This window comes from Heloderma suspectum, chromosome 2, assembly GCF_057233095.1.
Source record: "Heloderma suspectum isolate Gila_16-S chromosome 2, 16-S_ref, whole genome shotgun sequence".
Lineage (NCBI taxonomy): Eukaryota > Metazoa > Chordata > Lepidosauria > Squamata > Helodermatidae > Heloderma > Heloderma suspectum.
Genome location: NC_139459.1, coordinates 102,355,289 through 102,376,608, shown reverse-complemented (window position 1 = coordinate 102,376,608; position 21,320 = coordinate 102,355,289). Strand labels below are relative to the sequence as shown.

The following is a 21,320-nucleotide window of genomic DNA, read 5'->3' as shown; positions in this document are numbered from 1 at the left end:
TGGTGCAGAACGGTCCCCTTGATCCTGGGGCCTCTCTGGTGAACAAAGGGGCTTTGGATCCAGCAGATCAAACACCACCATTGTCCTGTCCCTGGAATACCCCATTCTGGGGTATTTGCCAGCTATTTCTTGTGGTAGATTTATACCCACAAAGCTTTCCATGAGCACACCAGGGGCCCCTGCAACAGATGTGCCCCAACCACCAAATCTTGTCTACCTGCAGAGGGGTACTTCCACCTCATCCTAATGCCCCTTAGGTTATCTGAATATTGGTTAGGATTATACTCATAGTTAAGAAACAAAACCCAAGTGCATGTTGATTATGTTATAACTTGCCTGTAATACTATCTTTATGCCACCCCACACCCACCCCCCGTCTGATTAAAAAATTGTGTTCCTGTTCCTACTAAAATTGAGTATGAACTGAATGGCCTCTGTTTTGTTAGTTTTAGTCTACCCCTTTCTTTTTCTTTCTCTCTTTCTTTCTTTTCTTCCAGTAAGCACCAACTAGCAGTACTTGCCACAACCTAAACTACAAAAACATGGTAAAGACAACCACCACTTCTTTTTCCATTTGCTGACTCACTTGTTACATGTATTTTCTTTAAATGCACCGTGTGGTGTAGTGGTTCGAGTGTTGGACTGGGAGCTGGAAACTCACTGGGTGACTTTGGGCCAGTCACAGACTCTCAGCCCAACCTACCTCACAGGGTGGTTGTTGTGAGGATAAAATGGAGAGGAAGAGGATCATGTATGCTGCCTTGAGTTCCTTAAGGAGGAAAAAAGGTAGGATATAAATGCAATAAAAAAATAAAAATAAACTTTTTGACTGAGGGAAGGGGATTAAAGCGATTGAACCTGCAAGTAATGTCGCATAACTAAATCTATGAGGATAGACAGCTTTTCTCCAGTACCTCGGTGTGGCGCTGCAAGAGATTTCTGGATGCCATTTTGTTCTTCTGCCAGTAGAAAACTCCATGGGGTGAAGATCCAGGGTAGGGGTCTCACCTGAAATTTGTAGGTTATAAAATGGTATATGGAGTTGGGATGACATCTGGAGAGTTAGACAACTCTGGGCTGAATGGTGAAATAGTCTGACCTATGTCAAATAGTTTGTGTTCCTATGCTGTTTCGTTTCTTTACTGGACTTATAAAATGTTAATATTTTATAAGTAATATATGTATTTTGCAGCATTTAGTCAAAAAAGAATTTTTTTTTAATACTGAAAAAGGTATTTAATAGGCAAGTCATTTGTATGAGAGGCTTTCAGAGTTCTTTAAGTCTGAAGCCCCCAAAACTATAATGGCCACATTGTTGAACAGGTGCAAATCCTGGGCTGTTTCCAAAGTGATACTTAAATTAGTATTCACTTTTCCGGTGTTGGTAACTTGAATATAAAATCAGCACTGTTTAGAACGTGCCACATAATTCTGGCTACATGGCATATGAGAAGGCCGAAGTGAGCTCTAAGTAAGGATGAAGAGGAAAGTGCAGCAACTTCGGGCCTAATTCATAATAAGAGGGTTTTACTGTAGCGACTTTTTAAAAATGCCAGTGGTTTATGCCAAGCAATCAACAGGATCGCTCTGCGCAGATGCAGATGGTGTACATCCAGCTTTTACCTGGCAGGCCTCTTGTGTTTGGAAGAGCTACCTGAGGCAGATGAATTCAACAGCTTTCTCCATACCAGGAGGAAATGCTCCTACTGAATTCATTTCTGTGCCTAGCTTTTAAAGGCGCAGGAGCCCAGAAAGAAAAGAAAGCGGCGACCTCCTTTTCTTCGCCTGTTCAGTCAGTCCCCGCTCGACGGGAGAAGGGACGCCTTCCAGCCCGCGCACACTTCTCGGTTCGGAAGCGTCCTTTCCTCCTGCGTGCCCCGCACGGCACCATGAGAGGGCAGCAGCGTGCCCCGGCTGAGATTTCTCCCTTTCCCTGTCGTTCCGAGGCTGGGGCCTTTTGCAGGCCGCGTTATTGCGCCATGTGGAGGCCGGGAGCCGCCGGCACCCTCTTCTCTGCCGCCTCGCGGGCCGCAGCCCGCCGTCTGAGCGAGGGCGCACAGTGGCGGAAAGAGGCCGCGGCGGCCTCTCCCTCCCCCCTCGAGCAGCCGGTGAGCGAGTTTTGCGTTTGGCTTGTGCAGGAAAGCAACGGAGGGCGGGAGGCTGCGGAGGCGCGGCGCTGTACGCGCCTTCTCGGCGAGGGACGCAGGCAGAGAACGACCTCTGCGGAGAAGCGGAGCGTGTGAAGTGCGAGGCGTTTCCCCGGTGCCCTAGGCCTCTGCCGAGGATTGGAAGCGGTTCCCAGCCCTTCTCTTGGCGAGGCAGGCAGCTGGCGGTCCTCAAGCCGCGGAAAGGGATCCCCCTCGCTTTGCTCCTCCTCAGTTTCTTTCCTTCTTTTATGCGGCCGTGGGAGGAAAGGAGGGGGAAGGCGGCTCCCTCGTCCCGAGCTGTGGCTCTTCGGCATAGTTGCAGTGACTCTTTGGAGCCCTTTTAGGATTAAGGCTGCCTTAGGGCTCGTTCTCGGTAGCTGTGGGTGGAGTTCTGTGGTGGTATGGCAGCCTGCCCCAACCCGGTGCCTGATGCGGTGGACTACAACTCCCAGCATCCCTCACGCTGAGCGTTGTAGTCCGGCGCTTCTGAAGGGCGCCAGGTTGGGGAAGGCTGGTCTGCGGCAATGGAGTAACAACTTGCACGGCTGTCTGTACACCAAAATTCTCTACCGAGAAAAAAACAGATTGTTTTCTGCATCAGTAACGTAAGCTGAGGAAATTTGCACGTAGTTGGTTGTCTGCATATCGTAAGCTGCATTCCTGAGCACACATACCTAGGAGGGACACAAGAAGCTGCCTTATCATGATTGAGGCAGACCACTGGTCCATCTAGCCCAGTATTGTCAACTGGTAGCCGCTCTCCAGGGTTTCAGGCAGGAATTTTCCAGCCCTACCTGGAGATGAAACTTGGGATCTTCTGCACTCAAAGCAGACGCTCCACCATAAAGGAGTAAGTCCACTGAACAGAGTGGGCAGCACCCATTTCTGTGTTGCTTTAGCCCCGATAGGATTATGTGGCAGAGTGTAGACGGGGCTAATGGCATGAGAGCAAGACTGGAAAGTTCTTCCCCTCCGTAATGTTTTCGGCTCACTTAGATGGTGAGTAGAGGGAAGGTTGTATCTCCCACACCCTCTTGAGCTTAGCGGTGTATGACTATTAAGAAATGTTTTTAAATGTTGGTATAAAATTATGTGGAGAAAGTAAATAAGAAGGCTTTTTTTCCCTCTCTCTCATAATATTAGAATGCTGGGGTCCTCCACTGAAGCCGAATTGTGGGAGAGTCAGGACGGGAAGTAGTACTTCACATAGTGCATAGTTAAATTATGGAATTCACTGTCACAAGATGTGATGGCCACCAACTTGGATGGCTTAAAAAGGGGATTAAACAGATTCATGGAGGATAAGGCTATCAGTGGCTACGAGTCATGATGAATATATATTACATCCAGTATCAGAGGCAGTATGCCTCTGCATGCCAGTTGCTGGGGAATACGAGTGGAAGGGTGTTGTTGCACTCATGTTCTGCTTATGGGTTTCCTGTGGGCATCTAGTTAGCCACTGTCTGAACAGAATACTGAACTAGAGAGGCCTTTGGTCTGATCCAGCAGGACTCTTAAGTTCTTATCATCCAATATCTTAGGAATAGAGCAACTAGAACATGAGCAAGTGAAGGCAAAGCTTTATATAAGCCCCAGAAGACACTGAATGTTCTAATAATTACAGAATTTTTCAACTTGTCAGTAATGCTTTATTCTCTTTGCATTTAATATTACTTTGTTGTTGTTGTTGTTCAGTCGTTAAGTCGTGTCTGACTCTTCATGACCCCATGGACCATAGTACACCAGGCCTTCCTGTCCTCCACTCTCTCCCGGAGTGTGCTCAAGTTCATATTCATTGCATCGGTGATGCTATCTAGCCATCTCATCCTCTGCTGTCCCCTTCTCCTTTTGCCTTCAATCTTTCCCAGCATCAGAGTCTTTTCCAGGGAGTTTTCTCTTCGCATTAGGTGACCAAAATATTTGAGCTTCAGTATCTGTCCTTCCAATGTACATGTTTTTAAATGTTGTTAATAACTGTCTGTTTAAACTGCAGTGTGTTACCTTTTGCAATACCCCTTTGAGTATCAAAATACATCGATCAAGTTACATTTTGTTGAATCAACTAAATCTTCAAAATGCTTGAAGCTATCTTCTGTATTACCAAGAAATACCCAGGTGTAGATATTTAAGTGGGGGGAGGAGAGGATGAAAAAAATGAGAAGAAAAAAGATAACTATTACACATCCTGTTAAAATAAAATGAATGTTCTCTTTGGTATCATCAAACTGATCGTTAGTTGGTCTTGCTGAGGGACTGGGCTACATAGCCTCCCAAAAAACAAAAATAAAAAAGATAGGGAAAACTTTCAAATAAGATACAAAGGGAAACATTCCAGGCATGAAATATTAAGAATGCGTTGGTTTGCAAGGTATCTTTCCATCTCAGTTATCATACAGGTCACAAAAGTGCTTAGAAGGTAGGAAACAGACAATGCTAAGCAAACTGGTTGATACATTAATAGAGCTGAAGATGAATTTGGAAAGCAACCTTGATTTTTAAAAAGTCTGTTCAGGTCAATTTAAACAAGCTGCCGTGGCTTACCTATGGTGGCTTGTTTTGATTGTGCAAACTGGGTCGTGTTGTGACCTTGCCCTGAGGGGTCACACCAAGTCTTCTGATCAAGCATAACTACAACAAAAACTAATAGTAATAGTAGTGTGACTTGTTTGATCAAGCAAACTGGCCCTGTTGTGCAGGGCCTTAACAGCACTTGTATCTAGCCTTCTGCTTGAAAATATGACCTTTCTACTAAAGTACTTTAAACTCATTTCTTCACAGGATTCTCATACGTATTCTTTAGATCATGTTCAAATGGTAAGAGCCAAGAGTGTTCAGCTTATATGTGTAAGAAAATCAGGAACTCTCATTAACAAAAGGTAAGTTGTATGTAGAAATGGCCACCTAGTAACTCTGGGAATTTCCCAAATTTAAATCAATACACAAGACAGAAATGGACATCTCACATTCCAAATGGAGCATCCAAAGAAAAACAAAACCAAAGCTGGTACCCATGGTAGCTGTTTAGGGCATTAGTCGCTTAAACAATTAGACATCAAGTGAAGAATAGAAATGTATATTTAGGGTGTAATCCTATGCATGTTTAGACAGAAAAGTCTGTCGTGGCTGGCTGGGGCATGCTGAGAATTGTTTAGACAGAAAAAAGGTCCTACATGTATAGGATTGCGCCCTTAATGTACAACAAATTTATATTTGGTGCAGAGTGCAACACTTTGACATATGACCAGACATGGGCTTTGGTTTTTTGTTTTTGTTTTTTTGCAGCTGTTCCTTTTTTAATAGGGCTGTTTTTAACTGTTAGGACAATGAAAGAGGGCTTGTTTAATAAGTCTGTGTAGAAGGGGAAGAGATAATTTCCTCAAGATAATTTTCTCTACTGGAATAGCCACTATAGCCCACTTCTTAATATTAATTCATAAAACAGAGAGAGAAATAGTGACACACAAAATGGCATTTGTATGTGCTTGACCATTAAGAGGTGAATATGATGTATGAAATATTTCCAGGTGGCTGCTTGCATGTCTGACATTCTCTGTGTTACTTATATTACGGACATTTCAACTTACATTAGGGGAGAGCCACTGCCTGTCGTTTGATCCCAAGCAATGCTGATGTAGAAAGTAATCACATTGTTGAACTCTCCCACATGTTTTCGCTTGTGCTAGTGTTACCAGAACATAGTGGAATGAAGCACAGATTAGAGCCAACCACTCCACAACTGTAATGCTGTTAAGCCTTAAACCGGTGTTCCGGTAGCCCAACGGTACAGCTTTAGGTACAAACCACTGGAAAGCTCTCCTACACAAGCACTAGTAAAATTATGGTGTTGTGGAAATATCAATAGTTTAAGGAAAGCCTTCCAATTAAATCAGATATCCTACCAAACCATTGTAAAAGCTCCATTTCCTGTCCCTTGGGGTTGTGTCTATTTTTTTTTAAAGCACTATGTCTTCGTCAATAACAGTTGTCAACTGAAATGACAATGTAATGGAGGGAGCAATCCTATCCGGATCAACAGTCGCCTCCGAGCCCAGGGGTGACCACCTATCTAGTGCAGAGTGGGAGGAGTGGTGAGGAGTTGATGTCCTCTATGCTCCCACCGCCCTGCTTTCTTGTCTAGACAGCTGATTTCGGTTGTCTAGCCATGGGACCTCGGAGCGTGGGAAGGGGCAGCCAGACGACATATAGGAAGTGTCGTACAAGCACTCCTGACCTCCCTGCCCCCAGGAATGCCCCATTTTCCCTGCTCTGCACTGCTCTTCTGAGCACGGAGCGCAGGGTCAATCTGCACTGCCTATAAGGTGGTGCAGGAGGGGGTGGGGGTGGGTTCTCCGGGAACCAACCTCAGAGTGCGGGCTCTGAGGTCGGTTCCATGGAACTGACCGATCCTATGGCCGTCTAGCCTCTGACTAGTGGCCATAGGATTGTGCCTTAATACAGTGAAATTAATTACCATGGGCATATGTACAGTCTGTGCTGGAGGCACATCTGAATGCAGAGGCTCTGTAAACCTACTTTGGTCTTGGTCTTCTAATAGGAAGTAATCCCTGGAAAAAAAAATGTGATATTTGGTTTGAATATTCCAACATTACTGTTCCCCCACCCCCCACCCCTCTGCTATGCTCCCTAAGCACAGTCTGTGATTCCCCATGGCTGCCATGCAGAAGATCCATGTGTGATATGCATCGGCACATCAGAGCCCCTTGACAGCCCATGTAGAAATATCTTAGGTAAGATGGCAAGCCTGCCTGAAATTATAATTTTTCCCTTGTAAAAGGGTGAAAAATTTATATGATCTGAACCAGAGTATAGAGCAGAATGACAACTTTTGGAGATTATTTTGAAATATAAATATAAATAAATAAATCAATAAATAATTTTATATTTTCCAGCTTTTAAACTTGTTTCCATTTACTTTTTTCTTGCAATGCTTAGTCAATTACTTGTTTAGATTGATCCATTCAAAAGGCTCCTCTGCTTAATTTGGGAGCAGATTTTTTTAAAGATGTTAACAATTTTTAATATAATTTCTTAAAACCCCAAGTGACAGCGGATGTCTTAGAAAAGACACTCACTTTTGCAGATATGCTTTTTCTAAGATGGTGACTGCTACAGTACATTGGTGTATCTTGATCTTCTACAAACGGAGAGTGCTTTTTTCTTCACAACATGCACACTCTTTTTCTATACAAATGTATGCAGATTTAATCCATTAATAGACTAAGATTTCTTTAATTGAATGGCTGCCAAATTATAATGAATAGAAATTCTCAGTAATATGTGGTGAATTAGACCTCAGCTAAATAAAATCTCTGGACTATATCGCCCTTCCTTATTTAATGCATCTTTTGAAATGTTTCCTATACTGCTTTGGGTGAAATATCTTAAATTTAGCCTGAGTTTTTTCTGGGCTTTCTTGTACGCAGTGGTTCCCTGGTCACAGAGTGCAATCTTATGCGTATCTACTCAGTGTTCAGTGGGACTTACTTCCAGGTAAGTGTGTATAGGATTGTAGCCCGAGTCTTGTTTTAGGGGGATAAAATCTGAGTGAGTCTTTATTCCCATGACTTTTGCAGCTCGTTAGACGAAACAACATATGAAAAACTTGCTGAAGAAACACTGGAGTCATTAACGGATTTCTTTGAGGATCTCGCAGACAAACCTTTTACTCCTGAAGATTATGATGTCTCCTTTGGGGTATTATGTTGTTGTTTTCTTTCGACAGACTTTGTTCGTATTTTCTAACTTTCTTTTGAGTCAGAGCATCTTAAAGCACCTCTGGCTATAAGTAGGTTACCAAATTCTTTTGTGGCCACTAAAATTGGAGGTTGTGCTACTGTTTCAGAAGCAACCACTCTTACCTCCTTTGAGAAACGCTGTTCTACTTAATGGGCTAGTTCTGTGGTAGAGCCACAAGTTGGCACACTTGGAAAATAGCTGAAACAACTGAGATACCATTTGACTTTTTGTGATTTTCTGGTGAACCTCACTTTTTGTGCTAGAAATATAATCATCTAAAAATTGATCTTATTAGTAGAAATTATGAATATTCATGCAGCCAGAATACTATATGGTACACTAGAAAGATATGTGAATTTGAATGTAATACAAAAACAAAGGCAGCCATCTTGGCCATAAGAAAAATTCCAAAATCCATATTGTATAAATACCTTTATGATTACAGAATTTAATGTTTTTCAGGTTTGGCATGTATGTGTGATATATATGGTTATTCCAAGGTGGTGATTCAGAATCAGTGTGTGACTCTTCTGTCACCATTCCTGGGAACTTGGTTTATTTAACATATATTAGTAGAGTAGAGACTGTTGTGCCAGAGATATAATGAAAAACTACAAAATTAATGATCTTTTAAAAGCCGTGTGGTCTCAGTGTTTGGGTATACACATAATATGTGGCACAGAGAAACACCATATGGTATAAAATAATGTCAAATGCTTAAGTGTATGGTTCTAAATGTTACTTATGTCTTTCTGCAAAAAAAATTAATTCAAAGAAATTGGTGGGTAATGCATATTTTCAACAATATCTGACATATGGCATCTAGTACAATATTATGATAGTATATGATTAGTTGACAGGAAGAGCATGCTGTAATACTGCTTTTGCTGTGAAGTAATGCAGAGGATGGAAAGGTTTTTGTTGGCATTGAAGTAGTGTGTTGGCTATTTTGTCATTCATTTATTTAAGATATTCATATGCTGTTATTAGCCCTAAAAAGGGCTCCCAAAGCAGCTCACAAACTATTAAAATACAGAAAAATCAATTTAAGTTCAATAAAACCAGGAAGAGGATAAGACAATCAATCAATTGTGAGAGTGATTGTGGTCTAGATCTGTGGGGAGGGGCAGCATGGTTGTTCTGGGGATTCATATTGGGTTACATTGTCCATTGCCAACGTTTTAAACAAAAATTCCTCGGATGGGATGAGGAGAGCTATAGCAAATAAAAATCACTACTCTTGAAGATAACTACGTTTTAAGAGTTTAAACATCCCTGCCTGTATGGAACAAAAGTGAATTCTCTCTCTGCCTTTCCATCTCTAAAGCCAGCTCCAAGGAGGTTGCTTTCATACACTTCAAGTGTCCCAAACTGCACTCCTCCTGACCTCCTCCAGCCAGACCCCTCCTCCTCCTCCTTGCAGAACCTCTCTACTTAGAGCTGTAGCAGCAAAGCTAGGAAAGCCAGGGGATTTGAGCAAGGCAGTGCTAGTTGCCGCCCGTTTCCCCTCCCCTCTTCTTCATTCTGAGGAGAAGTAGTAAGGTAACAGCTGTTTGGAGCTGGGGCTTGGATTTTAAAGTGCATTTTTCCCTGTTTTCGAGCCACGGCTCCAAGCAGCTGAAACATCAGTAACAGCCTGCAGGCTACCCTAGACTCAGTCCATTGGGTGGGAGTGGGGGAAGCAAAGATCCAGGATCCTTTGTTTGGGGACCCTTCTTGCCCATGAAGAGCTGTGGGCCCCTGGACATCTTCCATTTGGTCCAGTGCTAACAGCACCATGGTGTATAGTGCATTTGGGGACACATCCATGAGGCAGTCTGGTGGGATAGTTGCTCACTTCACCAGCCCCAAACGTTTGTATCACATGCTCCTCTCTGTAATCCCAGTTTAAGACATGTATTCTTATGCTGCAGTTGAGGCCTGTCTGCATCTCTGTTCATGCCCCTTGGAGCCTGGCTGGGAAGGAGGAGGATATTGGATAGGCCAAAGAGAAAAGTCCCAAAGGTCACAAGCAGCCTGTGAGCTGCCCTCTAGAAAAGCACTGGCTTACAACTATTTGTTCTGAATTTCCATCCCCAGATGTAGCAATTGGAACTAAGAAAATGAGCTGAGAAAGACTTCACAATTGCTCTCTGAAACAACATTGTGGAAAGTGAAAAAGAATATAAATTCTATCTGAAGAGCCACAGGTTCCCTACTCCGACCTCAGCTTAGTTTTCCACTTGTGAATTATCCATTCTAGATCAGACTGTTAGTGAATAAGTAGAGCTATTGAGAGGCCATTATGAAATCCAGTTACAGTATCAGTCTATTTCCTTGTGAATGAGGTTCCTAAGTTTAATTTGAAGCAAATAGTGCACATGAAGTTGGTTTACTGAGAGGCCACTTATAGTACTATTTAGTCATCATATAGATAAAACGTGGTGTTATTCATATGTGCATACATCCTCATTCCTGAGAGCATGGCTTTGTGGCATATAATATGTACAAATAATATGGAATTCAATATAGATAGGAGGTCCTCATAATTTATTTCTAATATTTTAACAATATGTCTGAGATTTAATAATGTATTGCTTTTGTGTTTGATGCATAAAAATCCTAATTATTCATCTACCACCCACCATCCAAATTGGAATTTCTGCTTAATGTAAATATCTATTGCCAGTTCTTTGCTATAGAAGAAATTACAGGAATACCGTTAAAAGCCAGACATGTTATTTTTTGGTTTCCCCCCCCTTTTATTCTGTAGAGTGGCGTATTAACAGTTAAATTGGGTGTTAGCATGGGAACGTATGTGATCAACAAACAGACACCAAACAAACAGATATGGCTGTCCTCTCCAACCAGGTAAGCAGATACCTGTAGGCTAGGATGTTTTGAAAATTCAAAGTGGAACTAAAATGTCTCCCAGGTCAACTGTATTTATGATTCATTTATTTTGTATTCTTTGGGAACCTCAGGATGGCTTGAATGGTTTGCCATCCAGACACTGGACCGGCTGACACTCGCTTAAGCTTAACAGTATAGCAGCATTATAAATTTAATGTGCTGGTATGATGTTTTCAGCCTTTTTCCCATGTGCCCCTCTGAACTGTTTGTATGACTCTTGTTTGTTTTGTTTGTTGGGGTACCGTTCTGTTTTGTGCATATGCTTTTAGTGCCTGATGCTCTATCATGCCCCTTCATGGATCACTGCCTTGTTGTGGCGAAGGGGCTTGCGTAACTCAGTGAAGCCATAAGCTATGCCGTGCAGGGCCACCCAAGACGGACAGGTCATGGCAGAGAGTTCTGACAAAATGTGGTCCACTGGAGAAGGAAATGGCAACCCACTCCAGTATTCTTGCCAAGAAAACCCCATGGAACGTATCACAAGGCTAAAAGAGATGACGCCGGAAGATGAGCCCCTCAGGTCGGAAGGTGTCCAATATGCTACTGGGGAAGAGCAGAGGGTATTTCCAAGTAGCGCCAGAAAGAGTGAAGCGGCAGGGCCAAACCCGAAAGGACACTCAGCTGTGGATGTGTCTGGTGGTGAAAAGAAAATCCGATGCTGTAAAGAACAATATTGTTTAGGAACCTGGAATGTCAGATCAATGAATCAAGGTAAGCTGGAGGTGGTCAAACATGAGATGGCAAGATTGAACATCGACATCTTGGGAATCAGCGAACTAAAATGGACAGGCATGGGCGAATTTAATTCAGGTGACTATCATATCTACTATTGTGGGCAAGAATCCCTTAGAAGAAATGGAGTAGCACTCATAGTCAACAAAAGGGTGGGAAAAGCAGTACTGGGGTACAATCTTAAAAATGATAGAATGATCTCAGTACGAATCCAAGGCAAACCATTCAACATCACAGTAATTCAAGTCTATGCCCCAACCACTGAGGCCGAAGAAGCTGAGGTTGATCGGTTCTATGAAGACCTACAACACATTCTAGAATTAACACCAAAAAAAGATGTCCTCTTCATCATAGGGGATTGGAATGCTAAAGTAGGAAGTCAAGAAATCACCGGGATAACAGGCAGGCATGGCCTTGGTGTACAAAATGAAGCAGGACAAAAGCTAATAGAGTTTTGCCAAGAGAACATGCTGATCATAGCAAACACTCTTTTCTAACAGCACAAGAGGCGACTCTACACATGGACATCACCAGATGGTCAATATCGAAATCAGATTGATTATGTCCTTTGCAGCCAAAGATGGAGAAGCTCCATACAGTCAGTCAAAACAAGACCTGGAGCTGACTGTGGCTCAGATCATGAGCTGCTTCTTGCAAAATTTCAGCTTAAATTGAAGAACGTCGGGAAAACCACTAAACCGTTCAGGTATGACCTAAATCATATCCCTGATGAATATACAGTGGAGGTGAGGAATAGATTTCAGGGATTAGACCTGATAGACAGAGTGCCTGAGGAACTATGGACGGAGGTCCGTAACATTGTTCAGGAGGCAGCAACGAAATCCATCCCAAAGAAAAAGAAATGCAAGAAAGCAAAGTGGCTGTCTGATGAGGCTTTACAAGTAGCTCACGAAAGAAGGGAAGCGAAAAGCAAGGGAGAAAGGGGAAGATATACCCAACTGAATGCAGAGTTCCAGAGAATAGCAAGGAGAGACAAGAAGGCCTTCTTAAATGAACAATGCAAAGAAATCGAGGAAAACAACAGAATGGGAAAGACTAGAGATCTCTTCAAGAAAATTAGAGATCTCAAGGGAACGTTTTGTGCAAAGATGGGCATGATAAAGGACAAAGAAGGCAGGGACCTAACAGAAGCAGATGAGATTAAGAAGAGGTGGCAAGAATACACAGAAGAACTATACAGGAAAGATCTGAATGTCCCTGATAGCCATGATAGTGCGGTCACTGAACTTGAGCCGGACATCCTAGAGAGTGAAGTCAAGTGGGCCTTAGGAAGCATTAGTAACAACAAAGCTAGCGGAGATGACAGTATTCCAGCCGAGCTATTTAAAATCCTAAAAGATGATGCTGTTAAAGTGCTGCATTCAATATGCCAACAAATCTGGAACACTCAACAGTGGCCACAAGACTGGAAAAGGTCAGTTTACATTCCAATTCCAAAGAAGGGCAACGCCAAAGAGTGTTCAAACTACCGCACAATTGCGCTCATTTCACATGCCAGCAAGGTGATGCTCAAAATCCTACAAGCTAGGCTTCAGCAGTATGCGAACCGAGAACTACCGGAAGTACAAGCTGGGTTTCGAAGAGGCAGAGGAACTAGAGATCAAATCGCCAACATTCGCTGCATCATGGAGAAAGCAAGAGAATTCCAGAAAAACGTCTATTTCTGCTTCATTGACTACGCTAAAGCCTTTGATTGTGTGGATCACAACAAACTGTGGCAAATTCTTAAAGTGATGGGAGTACCAGACCACCTTACCTGTCTCCTGAGAAACCTGTACGAGGGTCAAGAAGCAACAGTGAGAACCAGACATGGAACAACCGATTGGTTCAAAATTGGGAAAGGAGTACGACAAGGCTGCATATTGTCACCCTGCTTATTTAACTTATATGCAGAGTACATCATGAGAAATGCCGGGTTGGATGAATCAGAGGTCGGAATTAAGATTGCTGGGAGAATTATCAACAACCTCCGATATGCAGACGATACCACCCTAATGGCAGAAAGCGAAGAGGATCTAAAGAGCCTCTTGTTGAGGGTGAAAGAGGAGAGTGCAAAAGCTGGTTTGAAACTCAACATTAAAAAAACTAAGATCATGGCATCTGGCCCCATCACTTCCTGGCATATAGAAGGGGAAGAAATGGAAGCAGTGACAGATTTTACTTTCTTGGGCTCCAAGATCACCGCAGACGGTGACTGTAGCCATGAAATTAAAAGACGCTTGCTCCTTGGGAGGAAAGCTATGGCCAACCTAGACAGCATAGTAAGAAGCAGAGACATCACCTTGCCGACAAAGGTCCGTCTAATCAAAGCTATGGTTTTCCCAGTAGTAATGTATGGCTGTGAGAGCTGGACTATAAGGAAGGCTGAGCGCCAAAGAATTGATGCTTTCGAACTGTGGTGCTGGAGAAGACTCTTACGAGTGCCCTGGACTGCAAGGAGGTCAAATCAGTCCATCCTAAAGGAAATCAACCCTGAGTGCTCATTGGAAGGACAGATAATGAAGCTGAATCTCCAATATTTTGGCCACCTAATGCGAAGAGAAAACTCCCTGGAAAAGACCCTGATGCTGGGAAAGACTGAAGGCAAAAGGAGAAGGGGACGGCAGAGGATGAGATGGCTAGATAGCATCACGGATGCAATGAATATGAACTTGAGCACGCTCCGGGAGAGAGCGCAGGACAGGAAGGCCTGGCGTGCTATGGTCCATGGGGTCACGAAGAGTCGGACACGACTGAACAACAACAAGCTCTATCATGTGCTAGTCTAGCTTCACAATTTATATCATTCTGGAAACCAAATAGCTGGGGAGGGTTGACAGTTGTATTTGCATCTCTTGAATGCTTATGAGGCCGCACTAATTGAGCTAACAGATGTCATATGTTCAGGGCTTGTGGAAAATAAGAGCATTTGTTTAATTTCTAGTATGTTACAGAAATATTTCTAGTATGTTACAATTTTCAGAATCTTCCAGTGCTGTTCAGTTAAATTGTGCTAATTCAGGCAGACCACCCTGAGGATCAGAGCATCAGGAACTAATGAAAACTTTTTTAAAAAATGTCAAATTGTGGCTGCCTCTGCTAGCACAGTTCTGTCATGGCCGATGAATGTTAGGGGAAGCAGGGAAGATATCCATGCAGTGTTCTTTCTGGCCAGCAGAGAGAGCACTGCAGCAGTAGAATGGCTCCATGCTCACTGACTCTCTCCTGCTAAGAGGAATAATGCACTCAGATGCCATGGTACTACATTTCCACCTCTTCCTAGTGGTGTAGTCGGGATTGCCCCACAACTGATGCAACAAATATGTTAACATTTAAAAGCAAACCCCAACATTTTAGAAAGATATTAATTTTCGCATTGGACCCCAGGTATGTTGCTTTCAATCATTCTATAAATCATGTTCTGTGATAACTTAATTCAAACAGAGGGTAAAATGCATACTTTGGAATTTTCCATTGACTGAAATGGAACTGCTTACATCCCTGGTTCTGTTGACTACTGAAGCCAATCAAACTAGGTTGTGTATATGAGTGTTTTTAATGGGCAAAGGAGTTCCCATGCCAGGAAGAGTTTTCTTGTTCATTTTGATGGTGGAAGAAAAGTTATAATTGCATTCTTTTGCACATGCAGATCCCACCGCTTAGATGAGCAGAGAAGCATGTGCAGACATTGGGAGTCTATAGTCTCCATTCCTATCAGAGCCTCTAGCAGTGATGTGAAAACTTAGTTGAAAGGCTGTATTTTGTTCCAGCAATACACAAATGAAGAACATGTAATAAAAGACCTGGAACTCTTATTCCCCTCTCCAAAAAGCCATCAATTCATATGCTCCAAGATACACATTTATGCCAACTCTGAACCCTTTATGTAATATCTGATTTGCACGTATGCTTTGTATATTTTAAGCAAATTCTCAGACTGTTGATTTTAATACTCCAAATAATTCAGATACTGTTCTGTCAGAGCTTTTGTTAAGTTTATATTTAAATATAGCAGTAGTTCTTACAGAACAGTCTATGGGGCCTAAACCTGAGTTGTTGTTGTTGTTCAGTCGTATCCGACCCTTCATGACCCCATGGACCATAGCACGCCAGGCCTTCCTGTCCTCCGCTCTCTCCCGGAGCATGCTCAAGTTCATATTCGTTGCATCGGTGATGCTATCCAGCCATCTCATCCTCTGCCGTCCCCTTCTCCTTTTGCCTTCAGTCTTTCCCAGCATCAGGGTCTTTTCCAGGGACTTTTCTCTTTGCATTAGGTGGCCAAAATATTTGAGCTTCTGCTTCAGTATCTGTCCTTCCAATGAGCAGTCAGGGTTGATTTCCTTTAGGATTGACTGATTTGACCTCCTTGCAGTCCAGGGGACTCGTAAGAGTCTTCTCCAGCACCTGAGTAGACATGCATAAAATTGAGCTGTGGCTCTTATGGTTGGTTGAAAAATGTCCAAATTTGTACAAATTACATTTGGCTACACTCACTCTGTTCTTGGCCCTGCGCCCTTAGCCCCACCCACCCCTGAGATACATCCTAAATTGCAATTTGGCCCACAGGGTTCGCCACCTTCTTATAGATACTGCCTTCTGTATACGGAACAGTTTGTTTCCTCTTCGTAAGGGTTTCTGCCAGTTGTCCCAGAGCAGTTTGACCTAGAAAAATCAACTTGGAGATAAGAGGGTTCAAGATTTTATTCCAGCCATTTGTTATCTCCCACCCTCAGCATTTGTTTTTTAAAAAGCTTGAAAATCATTTCAAAACTTCCAGCTCTTATACTGTAGCCATTAGAGAGATGAGGTAACTGAAGAAGCAAAGTAATGGAAAAGAAATTGTGACAGACCAGTGTCATTTGTCACAGTTTGGATTGGAACAAAGTGCACTTGATTTTCTGTACTAGTGTATATTGTCAATCTAAATAGATTTGTTAGGGGTTTTTCTTTTGGTTGATGAAATATGTAATACTTTGATTAAATTAGTGAAGGTAGCATTTTTATTTACTTCTGCCATTATACTGAATTTCATGCTGAGTTCACAACACTTTCTAACCAATACACGAAAGAGCCTCAGAAAGAAGGACTACTCATGCTTTGGTTTTTCATAACTGGAAAAGGAGCAACAAAATTACACATTTTTTTAAAAGGTAGACCCACTGGAATGAGTTGATTTATTTTTATGCCCAAGTGGTCTACTACAGTCCTCAGCACATGGGATTTGTGTGCATGTAGGAGCTACTTCTGAAAAAAATGTACATATTGGATATCTTACTTGGAGGGTTTGAAAGTCACAATAAGCCAGAATTCTGTAGGAGGAGCCCTGGCTTTTCGTTTATGAGCAGCATGCTTGTGCATACTGCCTGATCGCTCCTGCTGCAAGCAGGAGTACCTAAACAAACCACAGACCTTTGGTCTGTGGTTTGTTTAGTGTGATGGGTGAACCCAGATCTCTGGCTTGTCTCTCCCTTGACAAGCCAGAGAAATAACCCAACAACAAGCCATTTGTTTAGCCACTCCTGCTTGCAGCAGGAGCATTCAGGCAGCACACACGAGCACGTTGGAAGTGGGCTGGGAGAAAATTGCTTAAAGCAATAGAGTGCAGCAAGGTAACACAGGGGAGAGGGGTGGGTTTTGCTTTCCTTGCCAACGTATTCCTTTTGATGTAAAAATAGATCCACCACATACCTGGTTTACATGTAAATAGGGCAAGTACATGGATAAAATACACATGGACAGCTGCCCTTTCATGTCTAGTTGGCTCTCTCTTAGGGTACTATCCTATGCATGTTTATACATAAAAAAGCCCTACAATTCCCAGCATTCCCCAGCCAGCTGTGTCTAAACATGCATAGGATTGCGCCCTTAAACAGGCTTTTTAGTGTTCTTACAATGTGCAACACATTCCTAAGATGACAAGAGTGTGGATGACTTCAGGTGGTCATGAACAAGGACTGTACTTACTCTCCTTCCGTCTGCATTCACAGCTTAATTCATTACTCTCTGGTTTAATCAAGCCATAGTGTGTCATATTTAAACCAGCCATATTTGAACCAGGAAACTATAATTTGGATGAGCCCTCCAGAGCCAGATTGCAAAATTAGGATCAAGCTGTGCTTTGGAGGGCTCTCTCAAACCACAGATTGCCAATTTGGATAGAACTTCAAACTATGGTTTGATTATACCAGAAAGATATCAATTAAGCCCTGAGTATGAAGGAAATGGGAGTGGCATGAATATAATGCTCATGCATGATCTGCCAAACCATGATTTGGAGGATCATATAAATTCAGTGAAAGTCTGCATCCAGGGGAATGTGGTGAACTTGAACCATAATATCAATATTTCATCAGGTATCCTTGCTTCTTTTTGCTGTCGCTGCCTGGTCTACTCACATATCAGCCAGGGTTGCTTTGGAAGTTCCAAGTTACCTCAATTTTCAGTATACACACCCTTCCACCATATTTTGTAGATGTTATATCTTGTTCTCAATGATGTTCTTGTTCTTTCACAGTGGCCCGAAGCGTTATGACTGGACTGGAAAAAACTGGGTTTATTCTCATGATGGTGTTTCTCTGCATGAACTACTATCAAAGGAACTTTCAGTTGTATTAAAAACCAAAGTGGACTTATCAACTTTAGCGTATGCTGGAAGAGAACATACTTGATAACATATACCTGTCTTAAAGAATTCAAGGACTTCGAAGTTGGACCCATGGTCTTCCCTCTCTTTCCCCTTACCCCCCCTTTGATGCGTTAATCCAGATTTAAATTTCTTGATTTTTTTGCTATATAAAGTCACTTTTATTATGTAATAGTATGAAAATATTTTTTCTTGGCTTTACATTCCTCATTTGTGTTGCGGACACAGCCATTGCCTCTAACCACTCAACCAAAGTTAAGGATGACATTGGGGACTACTATTGTACTATACTGTCTTGGTTGTCCTCTAATAGCTTAAACTTTGTGATTAACTTGGATGGATAGTTGTTAAACCAGGTTCATTTTTTAAAGGCGCAATCCTATGCATGTTTAGACAGAAAAACATGCACAACTTCCAGCATGCCCCAGCCAGTTTTTTGTCTAAACATGCATAGGATTGCGCCCTAAGTAAGCCATGTAGATGATGATGGAAACCATTTCTACAAGATGGAAGTCTACTTGTAGAGATGTGATGTTTGCATTAGGCTTGTCAGCCAGATAGAGGAGATACCAGCTCTGCTGCGCTGTTGTGTCAATGGCTGCTGCAACAGTGGAAACATACCATGCAATTAGCATACGGAGGGAGCAATCCTATCAGGATAGGCGGCTGCCTCCGAACTTGAAGACAACCGCCTATCCAATGCAGGGTGGGCAGAGAGCAGAGGGGATCTTCTCCTCCATGCTCTGGCCACCCTGCATTACTGGCTAGATGGCCAATTTCGGCTGTCTAGCCAGAGTGGGCGGGGGGAGGGGGACTGGCAGACACATAGGAAGCATCGTAACAACACTTCTGAGGTCTCCACCCCCAGGAACGCCCCCTTCCCTTTCGCTCCATGCTGCTCTTCGAAGTGCAGAGCCTGGGACAATCCGCATTGCATACGAGGTGGTGGGGGAAGTGGCAGGGAGGCAGTTTTCTGGGAACCAACCTTGGAGTGCGGGCTCTGAGATCAGTACCCGAAAACCAAAAAATCCTGTGGCTGTCAAGCCGCTGTCTAGCAGCCATAGGATTGCACTCTGAAACAGTAAGTCCAGTACATTGCATTATGCCCCACCATGTGGGGTGCCACCATGTACAATAATTTCTCAGTGGTCTCCACATGAAGACTTCCAGTAATTCTCTTAGTTAATGTGGTAATAGTAGGTTGTTGTTTTTGTAAATCAGAAACTGACCAACTAAAGCATAATACCTACCTGTTTCATGTATAGAACTGGAAAAACCTGAGTTATTGTTACTCCTGAAATAAGGAGAATTGGGAATTACTGGATAAGAGTGAACTACTTGAAAGAATGCTGAGATTAGCAGCTGATTAGTGCAACATCTTGCTTATCTCAGTGCAAGGTTAAATGTTAGGATGATTAAAAGATCTATTTGTCTTTAAATAACAAACATCTGTTGTTTGGGAAATCATTTTAAACACAATGGATTGGATCCAGACTTGCCCCTCCATTAACAGAAGGGCTCCTTCTATTTGAGGAAGGAGCTGGTATCCAGCAGTGGCTTCCTGCTGGGTACCAGGAAAGGGGCAGGGTGGTGATTTTCTGATTCCTCTTGCAGCTTCCAGCTTTGTTTCCCATGCTGTTAGGGAGGGTCATCCAACCATCTGGATCAGTGTGGGAGGCAACATGAAGGGTTGTAGGGGGAAAGGGAATTGGAGAAAATGGCTGCTCTGCCCTGTTCCTCCTTCAAAATGGCCGTTCCACCCCATTCCAACTCTGCTCAATGCAAGTCTGAATCCAATCCATTGGCTTGTGCAGTTCTACTCACACAGGGCAGGGCACCTGATTTTCACCAATTCCTCATACCTACTCTGCCATGTCCCATATTATTCTAGAGGGTCCCCCAACCATTGGGAGGAGCTTTTCAGGGAGTTGCAGTGCATAGGGGGCAGATAGACAAAAATGTAGGTGCTCTGTCTTGTGTGACCAGAAGTTCTTTCTGTGAATAAAAAGTCACTACTGGATACAGCCCGCTGTCTAATCAGGAATCATACACAGAATAATTCTGTAGGTTCTTACACTGTAGCTAGTTATAACTGAAGGATGAATACAAGTTTGAAACAAATGAATGATGGTTAACATACCCTGTAACTCACATGGGCTGGAGATGGCTGCCCTCGATAACATCTGGCCTTTTCCAATTAGACTCTTAGCCTTAGGGTGCTTGTGTATCCATCAGTATGGCAAGTATTTCCAAGCTGTGGCAATGGCAAGGAAGACAAAATATTCCTGTCTTTGGAAACATCTGTGACATTTTTCTCTGAAAATCTAACCTGGCTGTCGCAATTCCATCATCCTCTAATTCCCTCTAGGACTGAACTGGAGTGGTAGCAAGGCATGAAATAATTCTTATTCTGCAGTGAGTATATAATAAAGCACGACAATGACTTCCAGGAGTTAATATAAATCTGTGCTACAGGAATTTGACACAAAGTCCCCGTGTCAGTAATTTTGGTCAAGCATCCTCTTGCTGGAAGTTCTGGAACAAAATCACTAGACTAGGATCTATATAAGTAGGATCTTTTTAACTGCTGTGTTTAGATCTGCAGTTCAACTGTTCATTTAAAGAAGTTTCTTCTCTTGCAAACTCCTTGTTAAAAATCTTTGCTAGGGCTCTAATGATGTCCATGCTTGTTTGATATGTAAACTTCTCTGTGCACAGGGCAAAGTTCAACAGCAGAAAAGCAAGTTACTTTTCCCAGCTCATGGTTGTGAAGCATATTATTTAGTAATAATGAATGTGAATTGCAAAGACAATAATACCTGTTGTCGTTTCTTCATTCTAAGGATGATACAGTATACGCTTTAGAAACATCAGATCTTGATGTTCCATATAGAGTTTTGCAATCTCAAAGATGAAAAAAGCTAGAATTACAGCTTCAGTCACATACTAATTTAGGACAGCTTAGAAGAGCTTTGGCAGATCTGAGCAGTAACTACTCTCAATATGAATGTGGACCTACATTTCAAGTTTATTTTAGATACTATTGACTATGCTATTTCTGCCCAGCTCATCTCAAGATTGCTGGCCCTGCAGCATGACTAAAGAAAAGTGGGATGCAACCCTTCTTTCCTTCCTCCAAAAGCCATAGA

General features: G+C 42.7%; 1 protein-coding gene across 1 annotated transcript; it reads left to right on the top strand.

Moving 5' to 3' along the window:
* Positions 1-1,886: 1,886 nt before the first annotated feature.
* On the top strand, positions 1,887-21,320 carry FXN (frataxin). The gene is made up of 5 exons (XM_084834365.1): positions 1,887-2,108; positions 4,926-5,023; positions 7,742-7,862; positions 10,657-10,754; positions 18,043-21,320. Exons 1-5 carry the CDS (start codon positions 1,890-1,892, stop codon positions 18,194-18,196), a joined length of 690 nt encoding a protein of 229 aa, XP_084690491.1. The 5' UTR covers positions 1,887-1,889; the 3' UTR covers positions 18,197-21,320.

Excerpts from the sequence above, each read along its gene's own strand:
- FXN (XM_084834365.1), top strand. The coding sequence starts at position 1,890 with ATGAGAGGGCAGCAGCGTGCCCCGGCTGAGATTTCTCCCTTTCCCTGT. Across the intron at positions 5,024-7,741 it reads GGAACTCTCATTAACAAAAG|CTCGTTAGACGAAACAACAT; the intron begins GTAAGTTGTATG and ends TGACTTTTGCAG. Across the intron at positions 7,863-10,656 it reads ATTATGATGTCTCCTTTGGG|AGTGGCGTATTAACAGTTAA; the intron begins GTATTATGTTGT and ends TTTATTCTGTAG.